General features: G+C 37.3%; 1 protein-coding gene across 1 annotated transcript; it reads left to right on the top strand.

Annotated features, from left to right (window-relative positions):
* The first annotated feature begins 7835 nt into the window (after nucleotides 1-7835).
* LOC135631035 (flavonoid 3',5'-hydroxylase-like) lies at nucleotides 7836-9888 on the top strand. Its single transcript, XM_065138415.1, has 2 exons — nucleotides 7836-8723; nucleotides 9154-9888. The coding sequence occupies exons 1-2, from the start codon at nucleotides 7836-7838 to the stop codon at nucleotides 9781-9783; spliced, it is 1518 nt and encodes a 505-aa protein (XP_064994487.1). The 3' UTR covers nucleotides 9784-9888.
* Nucleotides 9889-24049: the final 14161 nt, after the last annotated feature.

Here is a 24049-nt window from a genome sequence, read left to right as displayed (position 1 = left end):
GACAATACGCTCCAAAAGTGGTATCTATAAACCACATCAAGTTCTCGACCTACATGCTATCATAAAATCCTCTCCTAAGACTAATGAACCTACCATAATTACTCAAGCCCAAAAATCTCCACACTAGCGTAAAGCCATGTGTGAAGAATATGATGTCCTCCTCCATAACTCTACATAGACCCTTGTACTCTTTCATCCTACATAAAACATCATTGGGTGTAAATGGGACTTTCGAATTAAGTGGAACCCAAACAGGTCTATTGTTAGATATAAAGCACGTCTAGTAGCCAAAGGGTTTTATCAATGACCTAAAGTTGACTTCATAGAGTCTTTCAGTCCCGTTGTTAAATCCATAACAATTTGGTTTATCTTAAGTTTGGCCATCTCAAAATGCTAGCACTTATTACCACTGGACGTTAATAATGCCTTTCTACATGGGACTCTAATTGAAGATGTATTTATGCAGCAATCCCTTGGCTTCGTTCATTATCATTATCTACGACATATCTACAAACTACAAAAAGTCATTTATGGACTCCGTCAAACTCTAAGAGATTGGTATACTGAACTTGGATAATTTCTGACATCAACTGGTTTCATCAACTCCAAGTTTGATACCTCATTATTCCTACGACAATAAAATGAAAATATAATATATCTTTTGGTGTATGTGAATGATATTATTGTAATGGGCTAATGATCCCTTAGAGACTTAGGTATTCCTAAAGTAATTGGCCGATCGATTTTTCCTCAAAGATCTAGGAACTTTGAGCTACTTTCTAGGAGTGGAAGCAACATTTACATCTTTAGGTCTTTTCTTATCACAAAGAAAGTATATTCAAGATTTATTATCAAAGACAAATATGCAGGATGCAAAAGCGGTTGCAACTCCCCACTCTACTAGTGAATCACTCAAGTTATGTGATAGAAGCCCTACTACGGATTCTATTCAATACTGATAAGTACTTTGCTTCTTATAGTACTTGGCTCTCACCCGTCTAAACATCTCATTTGTAATTAATAAAGTATCACAATTTATACATCAACCTTCTACTATACATTCGTTTGCGGTTAAACAAATTTTGCAGTATCTTAAACGGACCCTCAATCATGGCCTCTTTTTTTACAAACACACCTCACTTCATCTCTATGCCTTTGCTGATGCTGATTGGGTGGAGAATTTTGATGATAGAATATACACATCAGGGTATATTATCTTCCTTGGATCTAATATAATCATTTGGAGTTCTAGGTAGCAAAAGATAGTCGTACAGTCTACAATTGAAGCTAAATATCGTGTCATCGCTACCGCTGTTGCTAAACTTAATTGGTTACAAATCTCCTCAAGGAACTCAATGTCAACTCTACCTTTACTCCTATAATATATTGTGATAATGTTGGAGCTATCTACTTATATACCAATCAAGTGCTCCACCCACGCAAGAAACAAACTGACATTGACTTCCACTTCATTCGAGATCAAGTTGTCAAACATCAACTACATGTCTCTTATATACATATGGTTGATCAACTAGTAGACTCACTCACGTAGCCTCTAGCCCGTAAACTATTTTCGTTGCATTGGTCTAAGATCAGTATCCTTGATAGGAGCTCAATCTTGTAGGGGCATGATTGATAAGCAGATAAGATTTCCTTAAGGCAGTTGAGGAAATCTCTAAGCAGTTGAGAAAAATCCTTCCAATGTGTATAACCTCCCTACTCAATGTGTATAAATAGCTATCAAGAGCTCACTATCTAAATGAACTAGGCAATTACATCTCATACATTTTATAGTTTCTTCTATAATTTTTATCTTTCTATCTTCTTTGTTTAATTCTTTACATGATATCAAAGCCTTCTTCCTTGCGGATGTAGGCAGCTCTACCGAAGCCTTCTACTGCTCCTCTTTTCTGTTCAGTTGGAAAGGGTAGTGCTACTGCTTACCTCTCTTCCGGCACCGCTGCTTCCTGTTCCGGAGTCAGAGACTACTCGGCCACCTCCTGCCCTCACAAGAACCTCGCCTACACTATCATGGTGGTCGTCGTCCTCGCAACTGCTCCCCGACCAGCGACCTCTCCTCCTCGTTCCCACATCTCACTTGAGCAAGAAGTGTTGCTGCCGCCATCCTTGCCGCACAACCTCGTCAAGGTGCTCGACGCCAACACTACTTACCCTATTTCGTAGTGTTCTCCTACCTAAGCTGGCAGCCACCTATCATTTCCTCTACCTCGGTGCACCTCGGCAACATTAATCCAAAGCAACAAAGCAATCTTTACTACCACAGCAAGCTTCAACAGCTGTAACTGTTGCAGATTTTTTTTTTTCACCTAATCGCTGCTGATTTCTCACTCATCGCTCCAACTTCCTCGCTCATCGCTGTAGCATCCTCTGTAGTGCATCGCTACAGCTTCCTCGCCCATCGCTGCAACCTCCTCTTCAGTGCATCGCTACAGCCTCCTTTACAGCGCATCAATCTGCTTTTCTCCTCCTCCCTCCCTCCTATATCTTTACATCTTTTGTAAAGATCACATAAACTGTCACAAAATATCTGGGATGTCTTCATTTTCCTCTTATGATATTCCTGTCCCTGTTTCTGCAGGGACTCTGAGCACTTCTCAAAGTCTTATCACCATCAATGCTGCAGCACTCATTCCCTTCAAATTATCCAAAGGCGGCAACTACGCATCTTGGCGGGCACAACTTTCTAATCTTTTATTTGGCTATGATCTCCTAGGTTACATTGATGGCTCTCTTTAGTGTCCACCTGAAATGATCAACATCCCAGGCGAACCCAGTCCAGTGCCAAATCCAGCCCACAAACTATGGTTACATCAAGATCGCCTCATCCTCCAAGCTAATCAAGCTTCCGTTGCTGGATCCATTGCCCCGCGGATATCCTCATGTACGATTGCTATAGAAGCATGGTGCAAGTTATAAATAACTTTGGCAAATCACTCACGTACTCGCATGCTCAGACTTCTCTCTAATCTGATGAAAACGAAACAATAGGGAAGTACTATTACTGATTATCTACAAAATATCAAAGATATCATCGATGACTTAGCTTTGATAGGTCATTCTCTCAGTGATGAAGAAGTCCTAATCCATACCCTTAATGGCCTAGGAGGTGAGTACAAAGAACTGACAGTAACACTTCGGGCACGCGACTCCCCAATATCATTCGAAGAACTTTATGATAAGTTGATCGGCTATGAGATGTACTTGAAGTGTGATGATAGGCTGCCCGGACCACCTATTACAGCTCAGGTCAATCAAAAATCCAAGAGGAAAAAGCAACTAGTACAATAAGCATGTCAACAACGATTTGGCTATGCTGCCTCCTAGCCCTATGGGGCCTAGACCAAACCCTCCTTATCCATATCAAGGTGGTAACTTTTATAATCCATAGTCGTCGTGTCCTGACTTCACAAGCCACCAATAAGTCGTTTTCCAACTATATGATAAAGTCGGACACTCCACGAAAGTCTGTCGGTCTCGCCCTAGACTCCATGCTCCATCACAATGGCCTCAAGCGAATTTCATGGCTACTCCAACTCCTACCCAACCTAATTGGATTGTGGACTCGGGCGCCTCTCATCACATCACCTCTGATCTTCAAAACTTGTCCATCCACAATAACTATGACGAAAATGAAGATATTATCATCGGTGATGGTAAAAGAATTCCTATTACTCATTCTGGTTCCTCAACGCTTAGTTCACTTACCATAATTTTTATACTCGATGATGTTCTGTGTGCACCTAACATTAAAAGAAACCTTATTTCTGTTTCTCAATTCTATAAACAAAATAATACCTCCATTGAATTCTTTCATAACTTTTTTCTTGTCAAGGATTTAAGCACGGGGGCATCTTTAGTCCAGGGTCAGAACAAAGACAATATTTATGAGTGGTCATCCGCTTCATAAATTACCCTTCCTACTGCTCACTCTTCAGTCGCAGCTCCAGTTAATGTATGGCATTGTCATCTTGGTCATCCCTCCCCTTTTATCCAGCAAAAATTACTTTCTCATTATTCTCTTCGTACCTTGAAAATCAATAGCACTGTCAATCATTGCGATGCTTATCTTTGCAATAAAAGTCATAAACTGCCTTTTGAGACAACCTTCATTTCTTACTCTGATACCATGTAAAGAATTAAACGAAGATAGAAAGATAAAAATTGTAGAAGAAACTATAAAATGTATGAGATGTAATTACCTAGTTCATTTAGATAGTGAGCTATTGATAGCTATTTATACACATTCAGTAGGGAGGTTATATACATTGGGAGGATTTTTCTCAAATGCTTAGAGATTTCCTCAACTACCTTGAGAAAATTTTATCTGCTTAAGCGGAACCCAAACGGATCCGTTGTTAGATATAAAGTACGTCTAGTCACCAAAGGGTTTCATCAACGACTTTGTGTCGACTTCATAGAGACATTTAGTCTCATTGTTAAACCTACAACAATCTGTCATATCCTGAGTTTGGCCATTTCAAAGAGCTAGCACATATGACAATTGGATGTTAATAATGCCTTTTTACAGGGGTCACTTACTGAAGATGTCTTTATGTAGTAACCTCCTGGTTTCATTCATCCTCAGTATCTGAGGCATGTCCGCAAACTTCAAAAAGCTATTTATGGACTGCGTCAAGCTCCAAGGGCTTGGTATACCGAGCTTGGCTCGTTTTCTACCTTAATTGGCTTCATCAATTCCAAGTCTGATACCTCGTTATTCATTTGCCAACACAATGGAAGCACAATATATCTTTTAGTATATGTGGATGATATTATTGTCACAGGAAATGATCCTTTAAAGACTCAAGCATTTCTAAAGCACTTGGTCGATCGATTCTCCCTTAAAGATTTAGGAACTTTAAGCTACTTTCTGGGAGTGGAAGTAACATTTACATCTTTAGGTCTCTTCCTATCACAAAAAAAGTATATTCAAGATTTATTATTAAAGACAAATATGCATTATACGAAAGAGGTTACAACTCCTCTCTCTACTAGTGAATCACTTAAATTATGTGATGGAAGTCCTGCTACATATTCGACTCAATATCGACAAGTCTTTGGCTCCTTACAGTACTTGGCTCTCACTCGTCCAGATATCTCATTTGTCGTCAATAAATTATCGCAATTCATGCATCGACCATCTACTACGCATTGGTATGCGGTCAAATGAATTTTGCGGTATCTTAAAGGGACTCTTACTCATGGCATTTTTCTTCGCAACAATACTTCACTCCATCTTCATGCCTTTGCTAATGCAAATTGGGTAGGGAACTTTGATGATAGAACATCTCAATCAGGGTACATTGTCTTCCTCGGAGCTACTCCAATCAGTTGGAGTTCTAAAAAACAAAAGACGATTGCACAATCTACAACTGAAGCTGAATACCATGTCATCGCCACTATCGCTACTGAACTCAATTGGGTCACAAATCTGCTCAAGGAACTCAACGTCAACTCCATGGTTATTCCTACAATATATTGTGATAATGTTGGAGCTACCTACTTATGTGCCAATCCAGTGTTCCATTCCCGCATGAAACACATTGCCATCGACTTCCACTTCGTGCGAGATCAAGTTGTCAGACATCAACTCCGTGTTTCTCACGTACATACAATTGATCAACTAGCAAACTCATTCACAAAGCCTCTCGCCCGTAAACTATTTTCATCTCATCGGTCCAAGATCGGCATCCTTGATGGAAGCTCAATCTTACGGGGGCATGACAAGCAGATAAGATTTCCTCAAGGCAGTTAAGGAAATCTCTAAGCAGTTGAGAAAAATCCTCCTAATATATATAACCTCCCTGCTAAATGTGTATAAATAGCTATCAAGAGTTCACTATCTAAATGAACTAGGCAATTACATCTCATACATTTTATAGTTTCTTCTACAATTTTTATCTTTCTATCTTCTTCGTTTAATTCTTTACAATGATACCATATGAGATTTCTCCAACCGCATAGCAGATGAGATTTCTCCAACTGCATAAAGAAATCTTGTTGCTTAGTTGAAAAAAATCCTCTCTTTCAACATGTTTATTATAGACGCTGTATCAAACTAATTGATGTATGCTTTTGCTTTTACACTTCATTCTATCAATTTATTCATCATATGTTATATATTGTAGTTTCATAATTATTCATTTTTGTCGAGTAATATAGAAATAGATGAGTTAAATAATTTTTTTTTTTTTTTGTCATGTTCAACAATCCAAATTTGAGTCTTTGTTGAGGCATCTGAGTTGGTTAGTTTATTATGGTATAAGTGATGGATCTTAACCTGTTTGAGTTTATACATGAGAAGTCTTATATATCATTTTATGTAATTTTTAATTTTAGTAAAAAATTAAATTTGATACAACAAATCTTTCTACTTGGACCAACACAACTTGCCAACTTGTAATCCAAAACAAAGTTTAGTTTCCAAAATGTAAGTTTGATCATCTAAATTCAACAAGACAAGAGGCTAATAGCCCCCAAAAAAAAGAATATTCAAGTTTCTAGCTTTAAATATAATTCTTTCGATGTCACACTGCATAATCCTATGAAAAATTTATGTGTATAATGTTTCCTCGAAAGTGATGATGTGATTGATACGGAGTAGCTGGCAATCTTATTAGCATTTGTATAATTATTATTTAATAAACAATAATAAATATCATATTTAATAAATTTTTTTATTAATTATAGTTATATGTTATTAATTGATCAGATCATAAAAATTGGGATATATAGGAAAAGTTACACTAGACATAATATAATAAAAAAGTCTTGTAATTTTTACAAGAAATAAGTAAGAGATATAGAAAAACTTAAAACTTTTATTAAAAACAACTAAAAGAAACTTGATTTAGCTGAATCCTTGGTCAATGCACGATCTAAAGAAAAAATTATCCGTCTAAGTAGAAAAGTCACTCAAAAACAAAACAGTGGCGGCACCTTTCGTTGAGGTAAAGAGGAAAAGTCATCCTTACGATTGTCTATGTATTTTTTGTAGCTTTGAATCGACATAATGTTTAAAGTGAAACGAACAAAGTTATGAGAAAATTTTCAGTTGGAATATTCTCTCTATAAACAAAACATAAAATCTTGGAAAAATATTTTTTGGATTTGGAAATGTCAGCACCAATGGAAAGAAATGGCTGTTGGTAACTGCTTAGTACGATGCTGACGTCAGTGGAGACTCTTCCAAAGTTTGACCTATAACTTCCATTGTCATGTATAGAAATTGATTACCAGATAAATTTGACCAACTCAATGAGAACACTGAACATTTTATGAACTGTGTATATTTTGTGTTGCTGTTTTAGTTTGGTTGAATCCATCTTCCATAGCTTGTCATTTGTAATCTTCATATCATTTATTTAAGTTATCATACAAAAAAAGACCAAACTAAATGCAACAGCAAAGGCCACAAAGTCAACCAAAAAACATAACGATGGACTAAGAAATCTCTATCTAACTCTCTTTTTAACCCAAATAATTCATCTTTAATAGTATTTTCTTTGTTTTCATTGTCTTTTGTATGATGCAAAACATTATAATCTGAAGGTGATTAAAATAATTAAAATTCAATATTACCTTTTTCTGAAATTTTATGTCTCTAGCAATCTAATAATTTATGCTGGAACCAATTTCTCATGCTACAATTTGTGGCTTGTGGGTTTCAATCAAGCAACTGTTTGTCGCTGAACCCACCAAACATGACATCAGCCTATCCGTAGGCATTTCCTTGCCGTGCTTAGCTCTCTGTCTACATATACGCATCAGTAACCCACTTCTGACACCATCGTCTACGTACCACCACCGTCTCCATGGCTCTCGATATTGTTCTCGTCGCCGGCATCCTCTTGAGCGTTCTTGTCCACCTTCTCCTCCGCCGCAGACTCCACTCCATCCGCCGACTCCCGCTCCCTCCTGGTCCAGCGGGCATCCCAATCCTCGGCTCGCTGCCGCAAATCGGTCCCATGCCCCACGCCTCCCTCGCTAACCTCGCCGCGCGCTACGGCCCCATCATGTACCTCAGGATGGGCACTACGGGGGTCGTAGTTGCGTGCTCCGCTGGCGCCGCCCGCTCCTTTCTCAAGGCGCTTGACCTTCAGTTCGCCAACCGCCCCTCGCCCATCAGCGGGAAGGACGTCACCTACGACGGCCAGGACTTCGTGTTCGCCAACTACGGGCCTCGGTGGAAGCTCCTCCGCAAGCTCACTAACCTCCACTTTCTCGGCAGCAAGGCGCTGACTATGTGGGCGCCGGTTCGCCGTGACGAAATCGGTCGCATGCTCCGCGCCATGCTCGAGTCCAGCCGGAACTCGTGGCCGGTGATGGTGTCGGAGGCAATGGTGTGCGCCAGCGCCAACATCATCGGGCAGGTAATGCTCTCGCGGCGGGTGTTTGAATCGCAGGGAGAGGAATCAAAGCAGTTCAAGGACGCCATCACGGAGCTGCTGGCTTGGTCGGGGAAGTTCAGCATCGGCGACTTTGTGCCAGCGATCGCGTGGATGGACCTGCAGGGAGTGCAGCGGAAGCTGCGCCGGGTGCATGTGAAGTTAGACACTCTGATCACGGCGCTCATGGCGGAGCACGAAGCGACGGCGCACGAGCGCGAGGGGAGGCCGGACGTGCTGGATCTTGTGATGGCCAACAGGGTTGACGCTGATGGGGTGTCGCTTTCTGATGTCAACATAAAGGGCTTTATCTCTGTGAGCTCTCTTTCCCTCTCTCTCCTTCCCCCTCTTCTTCGCTACGGACAGCCAATTAGCGACGTCCGCGAATTCTATTGACCTCCATCTCCAAAACGGTCCTCCTGTTTCTCTTAGTATCAGTCATCGTTCTCATTTGACCAAGAATGATGGTGGATACCCTCTCAGAACAGGTGTTGGATCCTGCAACCAAACCAGCACTAGATATACATATAGATAGAGAGCTACAAAACGTAAACTGATGAGTTCCGCATTAATTCCTACGTTGTCTGCTCGATTATGGCACCATTATTTGAGTCAGATAAGATTCTCCCTGGAGGGGAAAAGATATTACCCTAATGCGTACTTTATCGGAGGCTCTCCTGTTTAACAAGTTCATCATGCATGTTTGTTACCACACCAATACCTCAGCAACTTCTTCTCCTGGCAGGATATGTTTATTGCCGGAACTGATACATCATCCATCATAATCGAATGGGCGCTCGCAGAAATGCTAAGGAACCCAACCATCCTGCAGCGAGCTCAAGATGAGATGGACCAAGTAATCGGGAAGAACCGTAGGCTTGCAGAATCTGACATACCAAGCCTTCCCTACTTACGAGCCATCTGCAAAGAGGCATTACGATTGCACCCTTCCACGCCGCTCAGCCTCCCACACTACACCTTCGAAGCATGCGACGTGGACGGCTACCACATCCCCCCAAACACACGGCTCATAGTCAACGTATGGGCCATTGGGAGAGACCCCGACGTGTGGGAGCATCCCCTGGAGTTCAAGCCGGAGAGGTTCTTAAGCGGTAGAACCGCCAAGATTGAGCCACTGGGGAACGACTTCGAGCTGATACCTTTCGGCGCCGGGAGAAGGATCTGCGTGGGAATGCATGCAGGTCTCATCATGCTACAATATGGGCTCGGGTCTTTGTTGCACTCATTTCATTGGAAGCTTGCCGATGACGTCAAGGAGCTCGACATGAAGGAGAAATTTGGCGCCGCGCTTCCGAAGGCAGTGCCTCTCAAGGCTGTCGTTAGCCCACGCCTCCTCGAAAGTGCCTATATGTGATCTGTGTAGGTTAAACATGTATAATATGCATTAGGTATATTATACACAACCTAAAAAATAAGGTGGGATGATATATGCATGTCGGTGAATTGACATAGAAGAAGGCTTATTATCATGATCTCATTAGTAAAGGCAGTTGATCAGAATAAAAACTTTCTGCTGATGTATTTTTATCATGTTGCGATCAAATTAAAGGAACAGTTGTGAAGTTTTCTATATGTCCCTTGTGGTGACTTACGATGAAGATATGTTTGATCAGAGTATTCTCCCGTCAAATTCAACTTATAAGAGGAATTTTCTCTCGCTTTGCTAGAGGCATATCTTGAACATGTACAAGATTGAGGACGATCATGTCTTGGAATATAAATAATTTAGTCAAGCATGACTTACCATTGATGCATCCTTTTGTTTGGATCATCACACTGGAAACTTATGAGTAAAGAATTTATCCCAACACATAGTAGAATTTTTTCAAGATGAAATATCTATTTTCAAACTTGGACAAGAATCAGAACTTTATCTCAACAAACATTTGATTTCAAAATATATATAGAACATGGATCTACATTTGCAGGGATTTGATCTGGTCGTTGGAGGATGCTTAAGAATGAGGAGATTGACCCCAAACTTGTGAAATTTTTGAGATATACCAGATTTGCCTCCGAGGAATATCAAACTGACCAATGTTCTAATTGACTTTCTAAGACTCGAGCATTGCGCTCTATTCTTAAATCTATACTTGGAGATTTTTGGAATTTTTTTAACAATATCACCAACTTTGTGTGGGAATTATATTTGGGTTAATTTCCTAGAAAAACCCTTATCTTTTTTACTATTTCACACAGAACGCCCCTATCTTTATTTTTTTCCCCAAGCTCATTTTTTTCTCCTTCCTCTAAACCAAACCCAAACGAAACGTACATTACACCGATCTATTTAAATATTAGACGGGTCCTAAACTAATAATAGTCAATAAAATCAAATAATTTTAATATATAATTATTTATATTAAAATTATAATTTAATTATAAAACTAATCTTAAAAATAAAAATATTATGTAAAATTATAATTAAAAATTCATATTATTAAATGTTAAAACATAATATAATGATACTATTTGTATATTTTAGATGAATAACATTAAAGTCATTAAATATATCAACAGATGATAAATATTGATTCTAATTTTTTTTTTAATTTTCAGAAAACTTTATAAATAACTTACAAAGGCCTAAATGATTTTTTTTTTTTTGAGTCATTAAAATATGATCTTTCTATTTATATTATATCCCTTTAAAAATACAAAATTATGTTTTTTTTTTATTTACTAAGTTCAAGGTGAATTTACCTCTCCTCTAGGATGAAAACCACTTGAATATTATTATAGAAGTTTCTCTAAGATCTTAAGGCCTCAAAAATTTTTTGAAGACCCATGTTACACTATTTTTGAATGAGATACATTGCTTTTGGGACCCTATTTAAAAACTGTAATTCACATTCCATCTTTTCGAAAAATTCTTAAAACTTTTAAAAAACCTTGCACAAAAAATTACAAAGTCCTAAAGGACCATTTTTCCTATATTTTAGTCATTAAAATTACTAGTTTTATTTATTTCAATCCTTTAAAATATGAAATTGGGTCTTTTTTTTAATTTTACCCAATTTAAAGTTAATTTACCATAACTTTGGTTCAAAAACCACTTGAATATAATTATTGAAGATTTTTTGAAGTTTTATAGACACCAACAAAAAAAAATCAAGACCTGAATTACACTGTTTTTGAGTGGGTTATACTTTTTTTGGGCACTTTTTTAAAAACATTATGATCATATTTAAAAATAATATAACTCACATTGAACATATTTTAAAAATGTGTTGAATCTCATATTTTGATGATGAAATCAATTGATAATGATATGATCTAATCTGCATTTTGAGTGACACGGGACTAGCTTCAATCAGGAAAGATAATTAAAATAGGAAGAATTAAGGTTGGGCCGGAATGGAACATATAAGAAGATTGGATGTCGAACTAAAGAATCGGTCAACGTGATAGCAGAAGGCTTCGTGCCATGAGTTTGAGCATTGAGCCGAAGGATTGGACATTGCATCAAGGAGATCAGAAATTGTGGGAGTCAACATGTCGATTAGGCAATATGTCGAAGGATAGGACGATGCACTAAAGGATCGGACGAAGCATCGGATGAACCAATGATATGCCGAACAACATAGGATTCGCGTTTGTAATCAATCGCATCTAGATCGACTTAGTTTAGGTCTAATTGAGTTGGTATTGGGGTGAAATAATGCCCACTCAATTAGGGGCCAACTAAGCCCGAATTGGGACTGTTTTGGGCTAAGTGGAATGCTCATTCAGTAACCCATAACTAACCTAAGCGATGGTATTATCTAGTGGCAATGCTGTAGGTGACAATACCGTCCAGCATAGGTGGTGGTACCACCAAGACTTGGGATACCCGGGATGATACTTTTTTGGCTTCATTTTTAAAGTCATTTGGGGTCTATAAATACCCCAGCTATTCCTGCTTAAATAAGCAAGAATTATAGTAGAAAGGGAAAGAATACTTGAGGCAAAAAGTATTGCAAACTCTCTTAGGATTTAGAGTCTCTTTCTCGAGTTAGAAGTTTTCTAAGGGAGAAGTGAGGTCTAAAGGAGAGGTGAAAGGTTCTCTCCTAAGCTTGTGAAATAGAGAAAAAGTGATAAGAGGGTAGTTGATCTTCGCCCATTTAAAAAAGATCGGTAGTGAAAGCCGGTGGCCATGAGTGAAGCGGAATCGAGAGTGGATGTAGGTCAAGACGATCGAACCACTATTAAATTGGTTTGTATTTCCTTCGAGCTTTTCATTTATATTGCTAACTAATTTATTTGTTTACTACTCTCACTATATTTATGAACGTTTTAAGTTAAACTCATCTTTCCGTTACATGCTTTATCAAACGAAGATTTTCAAACCGACATGATTTTACATAAGCACTAATTCACCACCCCCCACCCCCTCCTCCCCCTCTTAGTGCCGATACGGTCCTAACAATTGGTATCAAAGCTAGGTTTTTCTTGATTGGTTTAACATATAAGAGAATTACTTTTACTAACAATCAAGAGGGTCACTCTATCATTTATCCTCCAATATTCAATGGGACGAACTACACATATTGAAAAACTCGAATGCAAATTGTCTTGCTTTCTATGAACTACGATTTATGGAATATTATTGAAATTAGTTTTCAAAAGTCTTCCAAACTAATAAATAAATTAAATGATTAGGAGAAGACTTTTTCTTTAAATACTAGAGCTATGAATGCTCTATTTTACATTTTAAACAAAAATGAGTTTAATCATATTTCTTTATGTGAAGCTACACATGAAATTTGGCACTGGAGATATGTACACCCGTTTTACAGATGCCGTCAATGATTTGAAAGCACTTGATAAAAGTTTTTTTGAATTTTGAACTTAGTAATAAAATTTTACGATCTCTTTCTAAAAATTGGGATTTGAAAGTAACTACAATACAAGAGGCAAATAACTCAAACAATTTTCCACTAGAAGAACTCATCGGTTCATTAATAACATATGAAATGACTTGTATGACACATAACAAACTTGAAAATAATATTTCAAAGAACATGAAGGATTTGACACTTAGAACAAAAGAAGACCATTTAAGTGAAAGCTCAAGTGATAATGACTTTGAACTTTTGACAAAAAATTTAAAAAATTCATAAAATAAGAATATAAAAATGAACTAAAAAATGACACATCCACTTGTTATGAATGCAATAAGCCGGGGCACTCCAAAGATGAGTGTACAAAAATGAAGATGAAATTGTCAAAAAAGAAGAAAGCATTCAAGGCGACATGGGACGAAATGAGTGTATTCGAAGATGAGATTGCGAACTACGTTTTGGTGGCTTTCGACAATGAAGTAAGTGACTCAACCAAAACTCCTTTACTTTACTATGAAATTACTTGATGCATTTCATGAGTTATTTTTAAATTAGTAAAAAATATAAAATATAAAAAAAAGGAGGATTATGCTTCTCTTTCTAGTGATTTTAAAAAATTAAAAAATTGATCATGATAATTACATGTTAACACCTTGTACAAAGCAATAATGTGTATCTTCATGATTTGTGTATTGCCTTTCAGTTTCAAATGATGATGTAATGCTTTTGTACGAAAGATTTGGGCATCACACAAATTGAAACTAAAAAGGGAATACATATTTTTTTTAATTCTCTATCCTATCTAGTTTTCAATAAGAGATTGAAAATCCTATTTATATCATTATGAATCTCTTTAAAGTGATTATGATAATTTGATGATTTGAATTTCAATGAGTTTTATCCAAATCTTACACTTGATACTTGAATTTCTTTTATGAATCATGATCTTGATTTCTTGATATTTGATACTTGAGATTTTTTTTTTAATCAAGATCTCTTATTTGATCTCTTTTGTTTCTTTTTGCCATTTACTAAAGGAGAAAATTATCCAAATGAATCATGATAGTTCTTTTGATTACAACTTAAAATTTTTCTATGAATCAAGATTTTTTCCTTTCACTAAAAAAGAGATTCATCCAAACAAATCTTGATTCTTTCACTTGATATTTATGAATTGAGATTTATTATGAATTAAAAATTTTCATTAATTGTCCTCCCATGATTCTTCATGGTATTTGCTAAAGAAGAGATGTATTCAAATTAACCATGATATATCACTTAATTTCTTAATATTTATGACTTGAATTTTATTATGTATAATTGCCTTGAATTTATGACTTGTATATCTCGATTGAATCATTGATGTAAAAAAGAGAAAAATTATACTATTATATTCTTCTCTTCTCTTTGACAATAACAAAAGGCGAGAAAGTCTTGCTAGTTTGCACATTGCAAAAGGAAGCTGTTGAATCTTGAATTTTGCTGATAAAACCAATTGATAAGTTTTTATATTTTAATCTGTGTTTTGAGTAATACAAGATGCTTCGATTAGGGAGAGACAATTAAAGCTGGAAGAATCTGTTGAATCTCGGATTTTGATGATAGAACTCAATTGTCATTTGTTATCTAATCCATATATTGAGATAAGTGTGCAGGATTAACTACGATAGAAGAAAGACATGCAGTAGGAGTTGCGCCGGAGTCGAGACCATGATCACATTGGGGGTTCGAGAGTTCGACGGAAGTCCGGACAGTCGTCGGAGGTTCTGCGAGAACAAATCCGAGAAGTCCAGGAGCTTGCCAAAGAAGCTCATCAGAACTCGCCATGTGGATCGTCGCAAGTCCAGGAGTTGGCCGGAAGTCCGCTGGAGCATCGCCGAAAGTTCGTTAGATGTTCACCGGAAGTTCGTCGGAAGAACCGATTGACGCACCGGAGCAAGTTGTAGTAAATGTCTTAAGAAATATCATAGTTAGCATATAGATTAAGTTAGGAATGGGAGGTGATCCCATTAACTTAATATGGGGGCAATTGGGCCCTTGATAGACCCAAATTGGGTCGAATGGATCAACCCATTTGGACCAGAATTCCTGCCAAGCGGTGGCACCGCTAGGGTCGACGGTGGCACCGCCCAAGAGATGGTCTCACAGGAAAGCTGGGTGGTGCAACCGCCCTAGTCAAGCGATGGCACCGCCTGGGCTTAGTCTCCGAACGAGACTGGGTAGTGGTACCGCCCTTGTCAGGCGATGGCATTGCCTAGAGGCTCAGTCTCTGAGCTGCCAAGCGGTTGTACCGCCCTAGTCAGGAGGTAGTGCCGCTAGGACCCCGAAAATCCAGGAAAAGACATTTTTGAGCTCCAAATTCAAACCAGTTTAGGGCCTATATATACCCCACCCTTTCCTGCATGAAAGGACACCGAAAATCCAATCTTACTCTATGATTTTTAGAGCTCAAAAGTGTTGTAAAGGCTAGAAGTTCTCCTCCCTCTTTTCTTCCAAGTTTTGATCTTTCAAGAGAGGAGAGAAATTCTGTAAAGGTTGTCTCCTAAGCCCGTCAAAAGGAGTAAAACTGTAAAAAGGGTGGTTGGCCTTCGCCTATTGAAGGAAGGCCTCTAGTGGATGTCGGTGACCTCATCGGAGGAGGAAGCCAAAAGTGGATGTAGGTCAAGATTGACCGAACCACTCTAAATCTTGGTTTGCATTTACTTTCTATTCTCTATCTTAACTGCAAACTGCCTCCATAGCTTTACTTTAATTGCACTTCACCTAATCTAAGTTAAAGCAACTTTCAAATCGGCTTTCATACCGAAATCACTTTTATCGTACGAACATCGTATTTCAGTTTACAATTACATTCTATTCTCTATCTTAACTGCAAACTGTCTCTATATCTTTACTTTAACTGTATCTCGCTTGATCATAAGTTAAAGTGATTTCCGAATCAGTTTTCTTACCGAAATCGTTTTTATCATACGAACGCGTCATTTTAAATCGTCGAAAGTTTTTCGCTGCACTAATTCATACACCCCCCCCTCTTAGTGTTTTTGATTCTAACAATTGGTATCAGAGTGGGGTTAACTCTCAAACGGATTAAAACCCAAGAGAGATGGCATACGTCGAAAACCAAGAGGGCCACTCTATTACACGTCCACCCATGCTCAATGGGATGGACTACACCTATTGGAAGACCCAAATGAGGATCTTCCTTATTTCAATGGATTTTGAACTTTGGAATCTTGTCAAAAATCAATTTTCGAAGACTTCTCTTTCAATGATTGATTGGAATTAATTGGAGAAGAAGACTTTCGCTCTTAATGCAAAGGCTATGAATGCCTTATTTTGTGCGCTTGATAAAAATGAGTTCAATCGTGTTTTGGTTTGTGAAACCGCGTTTGATATTTGGCATACACTCGAAGTGACTCACTAAGGCACAAGTAGAGTGAAAGAGTCAAAAATCAATCTTTTGATATATTTTTTTGAACTTTTCCGAATGAAACCGAGCGAGACTATTGGCGACATGTACACCCGTTTCACGGATGTCGTTAATGGTCTAAAAGGACTCGGCAAAAGTTTTTCGAATTTTGAGCTCGTAAATAAGATTCTAAGATCCCTTCCTAAGAGTTGGGATCCTAAAGTCACTGCTATTCAAGAGGCTAAAGATTTAAACAACTTTCCTCTTGAAAAACTAATCGGGTCATTAATGACCTATCAAATGACTTGCAAGGCTCATGAAGAGCAAGAAGACATCCTTTCAAAGAACAGGAAGGATATGTCACTTAGAACTTTAGATGACCACTTGAGAGAAAACTCAAGTGATGAGGACTGTGATAATGACTTGGCACTTCTAACAAGGAAATTCAAAAAATTCATTAAGAGAAACAAGTTTAAAAATGACACAAAAAATAAATTTGAACCCAGAAAGGGCCAAGTTATTTGCTACGAGTTCAAAAAGCCGGGACACTACAAAAGTGATTGTCCCCAAGCCAATAAGAGAACATAAAAGAAGAAGGCGCTCAAAGCAACGTGGGATAACTCGAGCGCATCCGAAGAAGAAGAGTCCAACAATTTGATGAATTATTAAATGCCTTCCATGACTAATTTGATGAATGCAAAACAATTAGTAGAAAATATTAATTGTTGAAAAATAAGCATGATAGCCTTGTTAGCAATTTTGATAAATTAAAAACTGAATATCATGATAGTTTAGCTTAATGTGAAAAATGTCATGATCTAGAAACTCTCCAAAAGGAGAACTTGCTACTTATGGACGCCTTGAAGATATTTGAGGTTGGTAGCAAGTCTTTGAACATGATCCTTACAAATAAGGGTCACGTTCCCAAGAGAAGTGGAATCGGATCTGTGAGAAGTCCTTACCAAAATCCAACCATCTTCATAAAATGCCCTATCTTTCATGTTCAGCACCAAAGCAAATGCAACTTTTATTGCAAACATGGACATAAAACGTATCATTGTCCATTCAAGAAAATTAGCCCAAACAAACTGATTTAGGTTCCTAAAGGAACCATGATAAACTCTATACAACATAATAAACAATGTAGATCAATTTTTGAGGCACCCAAAAGTAAATGGGTACCTAAAATTATCCTTTCTTGTAGATACATACACCATCACAAGCTAGGAGCAAGAGATGATATCTTGATAGTGGATGCTCAAGGCATATGACTGGAGATCCATCTCAATTCTCTAAGCTCACTAGCATAGACGAAGGTTATGTCACCTTTAGAGATAACACCAAGGGTAAAATCATTGGCAAAGGAACCATAGGTAACAAATCCAACTTCTTTATTGAAGATGTTTTGTTAGTTGATGGTTTAAAACATAACCTCTTGAGAATTAGTCAATTATGTGATAAAGGATATATCGTCAAATTCGAATCTAATGCTTGCATCATTGAAAAACCACACAAAAATACATCTATGATTGCTTTAAAACAGAATAATGTATATACCATTGACATCAATGATCTTTGCAATGAAATGTGTTTCTTGATTTTGAATGAAGATGCTTGGCTTTGGCATTGGAGATTAGGTCATGCTAGCATGAAACTAAGCACTCAAATATCATCCAAAGAACTTGTACGAGGAATTCCTCATATCAAGTTCATCAAAGATAATGTGTGTGATGCTTGTCAATTAGAAAAACAAATTAAGGGTAGTTTCAAATCTAAGAATCAAATAAGCACCTCTAGGCCCTTACAATTAATCCATATGGACTTGTTCGGACCAATTTCTACATCAAACCTAGGAGGTAGCTAGTACGCCTTTATCATTGTAGATGACTATAGTAGATACACATTGACTTATTTCTTGAAACACAAAAATAAATGCTTTAGATATTTCACCAAGTTTTATAAACTTGTTCAAAATAAAAAGGGTTTTATGATTTCATCAATTCGAAGTGATCACGATGGTGAATTTCAAAACCGTGATTTCCAAGAATTTTGTGAATCTAATGGATACAACCACAACTTCTCTACTCTAAGAAATCCTCAACAAAATGGAGAAGTAGAAAGAAAGAATAGAAATTTATAAGAAATGGCAAGAACCATGTTGAATGAACATAGCCAACCCAAATATTTTTGAGTCGAAGCCGTAAACACTGCATGCTATATTTTGAATAGAGTTCTAGTAAGACCCTTACTCACCAAAACTCCCTATGAGTTGTGGAACAATAAAAACCCAATGTTTCATATTTTAAAGTTTCTGGATGTAAGTATTTTATCTTGAATGAAAAAGATGTCTTAGGAAAATTTGATGCTAATTCCAATGAAGGAATTTTTCTTGGTTATTCTTCGGTTTCTAAAGCTTTTCGTATCTTCAATAAAAGAACTTTAATTATAAAAGAATCCATTCATGTTGTTTTCAATGAGATTTCCAAAATCAAGAAAAATGATTTTGATGATGATGTTAATTTCGATTCTTTGAATTTAAATGAAACCCCTTCTCCAACTAGCAACTTGGATGCATCCACTTCCGAAACATCCTTACCCAAGGATTGGAAGTATGTAAATGCTCATCCAAAGGAGCTAATCCTAGGAGACACATCTAAGGGGGTTCAAATACGTTCTTCTCTTAAAAAATTTTGTGCCAACGCTGCTTTTCTCTCCCAAATTGAATCTAAATGTATTGATGAAGCCATGAAAGATGATTAATGGATTATCACAATGCAAGATGAGTTAAATCAATTTGAGAGAAATGAGGTGTGGAAGCTTGTTCCTAAGCCAAATGACCATTTAGTTATTGGTACTAAATGGGTCTTTAGAAACAAGCAAGAAGAATCTAGTATCGTGGTTAGAAACAAGGCTAGATTAGTGGCCAACGGTTTCAACCAAGAAGAAGGTATCGATTACGAAGAAACCTTCGCTCCTATGGCTAGATTAGAAGCCATAAGGATGCTCCTTGCCTATGCTAGTAATAATAATTTTAAGTTATTTCAAATGGATGTTAAAAGTGCTTTTCTTAATGGCTTTATTTCTGAAGAAGTTTATGTTGAACAACCTCCCAGATTTGAAAATAATAGCCTCCCTAATCATGTATTTAAATTAACTAAAGTTCTCTATGGTTTAAAACAAGCCCCAAGGGCTTGGTATGATAGACTTAGTACTTTCTTATTAAAAATAATTTCACAAAAGGCAAGGTCGATACTACATTGTTTATCAAGAATTTTAAAAATAATTTTCTCATTGTTCAGATTTATGTTGATGATATTATCTTCGGTTCTACGAATGAATCTCTTTGTGAATCTTTTGCTAAAACCATGAGTCTCGAATTTGAAATGAGTTTGATGGGAGAATTAACCTTTTTCTTAGGCTTACAAATTAAGCAACTAAGCAATGGCATCTTTATTAGTCAAACTAAATATGCTTTAGATCTGCTGAAAATATTTAATATGGATAGCTCAAAAGCTATTAACACTCCTATGAGCACCTCCACTAAGTTAGAAATTGATGAAGGTGGAGAAAGCTTCGATAAAAAAACTTATAAGGGTATGATAGAAAGTTTACTTTACCTCATTACAACTAGACCAGATATCATGTTCAGTGTTGGACTTTGTGCTAGGTTTCAATCGAACCCTAAGATATCTCATCTCAAAGCGGTTAAAAGAATGCTTAGATATCTTAAAGGTACCACAAATGTAGGATTATGGTATCCAAAATCTGAGAATTTTGAGTTAATTGCTTATGCTGATACGAATTTTGCTGGGTGTAGACTAGATAGAAAAAGCACATCAGGAACATGTCAATTTTTCGGACATTCCCTTGTTTCCTGGTCATCTAAGAAACAAAACTCGGTTGCACTATCAACAACCGAAGCTGAGTATATTGCAGCTAGTGCATGCTGTGCACAAGTTTTGTAGATGAAAAACATCTTAGAAGATTATAAAGTCCATCTTAAAAACATTCCCATTAAATATGATAACACAAGTGCAATATGTTTAACAAAGAATCTCATTCAACACTCAAGAACAAAACATATTGATATTAGACATCACTTTATACAAGATCATATCACTAATCATGATGTAATCATAGAGTTCATTGATACTAAGCATCAACTAGCTGATATTTTTACAAAACCTGTAAGTGAAGAACAATTTGATTTCATTAGAAGAGAATTAGGAATGTTAATATGTCTAAATACATGAACTTGTTAAGATTATTTTTTGGATTTTTTTTTATTTAATGATCAAATCACTTAATTGCCATGATGATTTTATATAATTATATGCCTTAATTATATGTTGGAAATTATGTGTTTTGGATACAAAAAAATTCCATGATAATAAGCATGTTTTATCTTCATGATTGAATTTGAAAATCTATAGCAAAACCTTGTCCGAATGTATGAAAGTGTTAAATTTCATTTTCGGATCTTCTTGATCCTAACAATCGGATTTTCTCGATACATTATTCTCTTTCGGACTTAATAAACATATGTCATATTGAGTTTTGGATTCACATCATTGATTTTTGACATATGGAATCAGCTAGCAAATGCATCTCTCATAGACTTATCAAGTGAAAAATATCTTTCGAGAAATGGATTTGATGATTCCTTCTTATATCTTTTGAGAAATAGTTTTACGTGCAAGGATTTGATTCACATACATATCTTGATTCTTGTAAAAATGAAGTGTGCTTTAATATCTTATCAATTTTAACTTCATTCAAGTAAGCTCACAAATAGTTTTCCTCCTTCGTGCAAAAAGATAATAACAAATAAAGAGGACGAAGCAATGAAAATCATCTTTATGTCATATTTTCCTTGAGATGTTTGTATAATTGGTATCCTATCACTCATTATTAAAAAATGATATAAACGTAGTTAAAATTTGCTAATATTATTCTTCTTTTTGTTAATGACAAAGGGGGAGAAATATATGAATTAATGTTATGAGTACCGTATTTGAATGAGTGCTATATTTGAATGAGAAATATATGAATTGATGCTATGAGTGTCATATTTGAATTTAATGCTATATAAATTGATGCTATGAATGCCATATTTGAATTTGAATTATGTTAAGGTATCAAAATCTTGCATCGAAATATATGATAAATTGGTGATAGAATTGCTATGATTGCCATAGTTGCACTATGTTAAGATATCTAGAGCATACATCGCAATTCTACAAATTGATATGTGATGAAATGCTATCTAAACACTTGAAACGTTTGTATTATGTTAAGATATCAAGAACTTACATCGCAGTCATACATGTTGAAATCTTACCATATGATGAATTGCTATGATTGCTATCTTTGCAATTTGAAATGTAAAACCTGAAAATGGATGTCAAGCCTTGACATCATTTTCAGAGAAATACATCATGATAGGAATCATGATGGGAGCATTGATAAGGTTAAACGATCTTAACTTATCAATATGTCTCTTGAATTCAAAAGCTTTGAATTCAAGAACAACATATCTCAAGTATGGCATATAGATAGGGGGAGTTAAGGTTAACTCCGTTATCAATTGATTGTCATCATCAAATAGGGGGAGATTGTTGAATCTCGGATTTTGATGATAAAGTTAATTGTCATTTGTTATCTAATCCATATGTTGAGATAAGTGTGCAGGATTAACTACAATGGAAGAAAGATATGCAGCAGGAGTTGCACCGGAGTCAAGACCATGATCATGTTGGGGGTTCGAGAGTTCGATGGAAGTTCGGACGGTCGTCGGAGGTTCTGCGGGAACAAATCCAAGAAGTCCAGGAGCTTGCCAAAGAAGCTCATCAGAACTCACCAAGTGTATCATCGCAAGTCCAAGAGTTGGCCGGAAGTCCACCGGAGTATCGCCGAAGGTTCGTTGGATGTTCGCCGGAAGTTCGCCAGAAGAAGCGATTGACGCACCGGAGCAAGTTGCAGTAAATGTCTTAAGAAATATCGTAGTTAGCATGTAGATTAAGTTAGAAATGTGAGGTGATCCCATTAACTTAATCTAGGGGCAATTGGGCCCTTGATAGACCCAAATTGGGCCGAATGGATCAACCCATTCGGACCAGAATTCCTGCCAGGTAGTGGCACTGCCAGGGTCGGTGGTGGCACCGCCCAGGAGATGGTCTCCCAGGAAATCTAGGCAATGCAACCGCCTAGGTCAAGCGGTGGCACCGCTTGGGCTAAGTCTTCGAGCGAGACTAGGCAGTGGAACCGCCCCAGTCAGGCAGTGGCACCGCTTTGCTCAGTCTCCGAGCGAGATTGGGCGGTGGTACCGCCCCTGTCAAGCGGTGGCACTGCCTAGAGGCTCAGTCTCTAAGCTGCTAGGCGATTGTACCGCCCCAGCTAGGAGGTAGTACTGTCAGGACCCCGAAAATCCAAGAAAAGACATTTTTGAGCTCTAAATATATACCCCATGCTTTCCTACATGAAAGGGTACCGAAAATCCAATCTTACTCTATGATTTTTAGAGATCAAAAATGTTGTAAAGGCTAGAAGTTCTCCTCCCTCTTTTCTTCTAAGTTTTGATCTTTCAAGAGAGGAGAGAAATTCTGTAAGGGTTGTCTCCTAAGCCCGTCAAAAGGAGTGAAACTATAAAAGGGTGGTTGGCCTTCGCCTATTGAAAGAAGGCCTCTAATGGACATCGGTGACCTCATCGGAGGAGGAAGCCAAAAGTGGATGTAGGTCAAGATTGACCGAACCACTCTAAATCTCGATTTGCATTTACTTTCTCTTCTCTATCTTAACTGCAAACTGCCTCCATAGCTTTACTTTAACTATAATTGGCCTAATCTAAGTTAAATCACCTTTCGAATCAACTTTCATACCGAAATCGCTTTTATCGTACGAACATCATATTTCGGTTTGCAATTACATTCTGTTCTTTATCTTAACTACAAACTGTCTCTATATCTTTACTTTAATTGCATCTTGCTTGATCACAAGTTAAAGTGATTTCCGAATCGGCTTTCTTACCAAAATCATTTTTATCGTACGAACGTTATTTTAAATCGTCGAAAGTTTTCTTCTACACTAATTCACCCCCCCCCCCCTCTTAGGGCTCTTGATCCTAACAGAATCATGTTGGGCCAGAGAAACATGTCAGAAGATTGGACGTCGGGGTGGAGGATCAGTCGACGTATCGACAGAAGGCTTCGGGTTATGGATTCGGGCATCGAGCCAAGAAGAGCGGATATTGCACCAAGGATATAAGAGTTGCGGAGTCAACTGGTCGATTGGGCAATAGGCCGTAGAGAGGACGATGCACCGAAGAATCGGACGAAGCGTCAAGGGACCAATGACATGCCGGACAACATGATTAATGCTTAGTATTAATT

The sequence above is a fragment of the Musa acuminata genome, chromosome BXJ3-2 (assembly GCF_036884655.1).
Source record: "Musa acuminata AAA Group cultivar baxijiao chromosome BXJ3-2, Cavendish_Baxijiao_AAA, whole genome shotgun sequence".
Lineage (NCBI taxonomy): Eukaryota > Viridiplantae > Streptophyta > Magnoliopsida > Zingiberales > Musaceae > Musa > Musa acuminata.
Note: the sequence above shows the minus strand (reverse complement) of the source record. Positions and strands in the feature narration are given on the sequence as shown.

Coding starts and splice junctions, on each gene's coding strand:
- LOC135631035 (XM_065138415.1), top strand. CDS start 7,836: ATGGCTCTCGATATTGTTCTCGTCGCCGGCATCCTCTTGAGCGTTCTT. Junction 8,724..9,153: donor ACATAAAGGGCTTTATCTCT/GTGAGCTCTCTT, acceptor TTCTCCTGGCAG/GATATGTTTATTGCCGGAAC.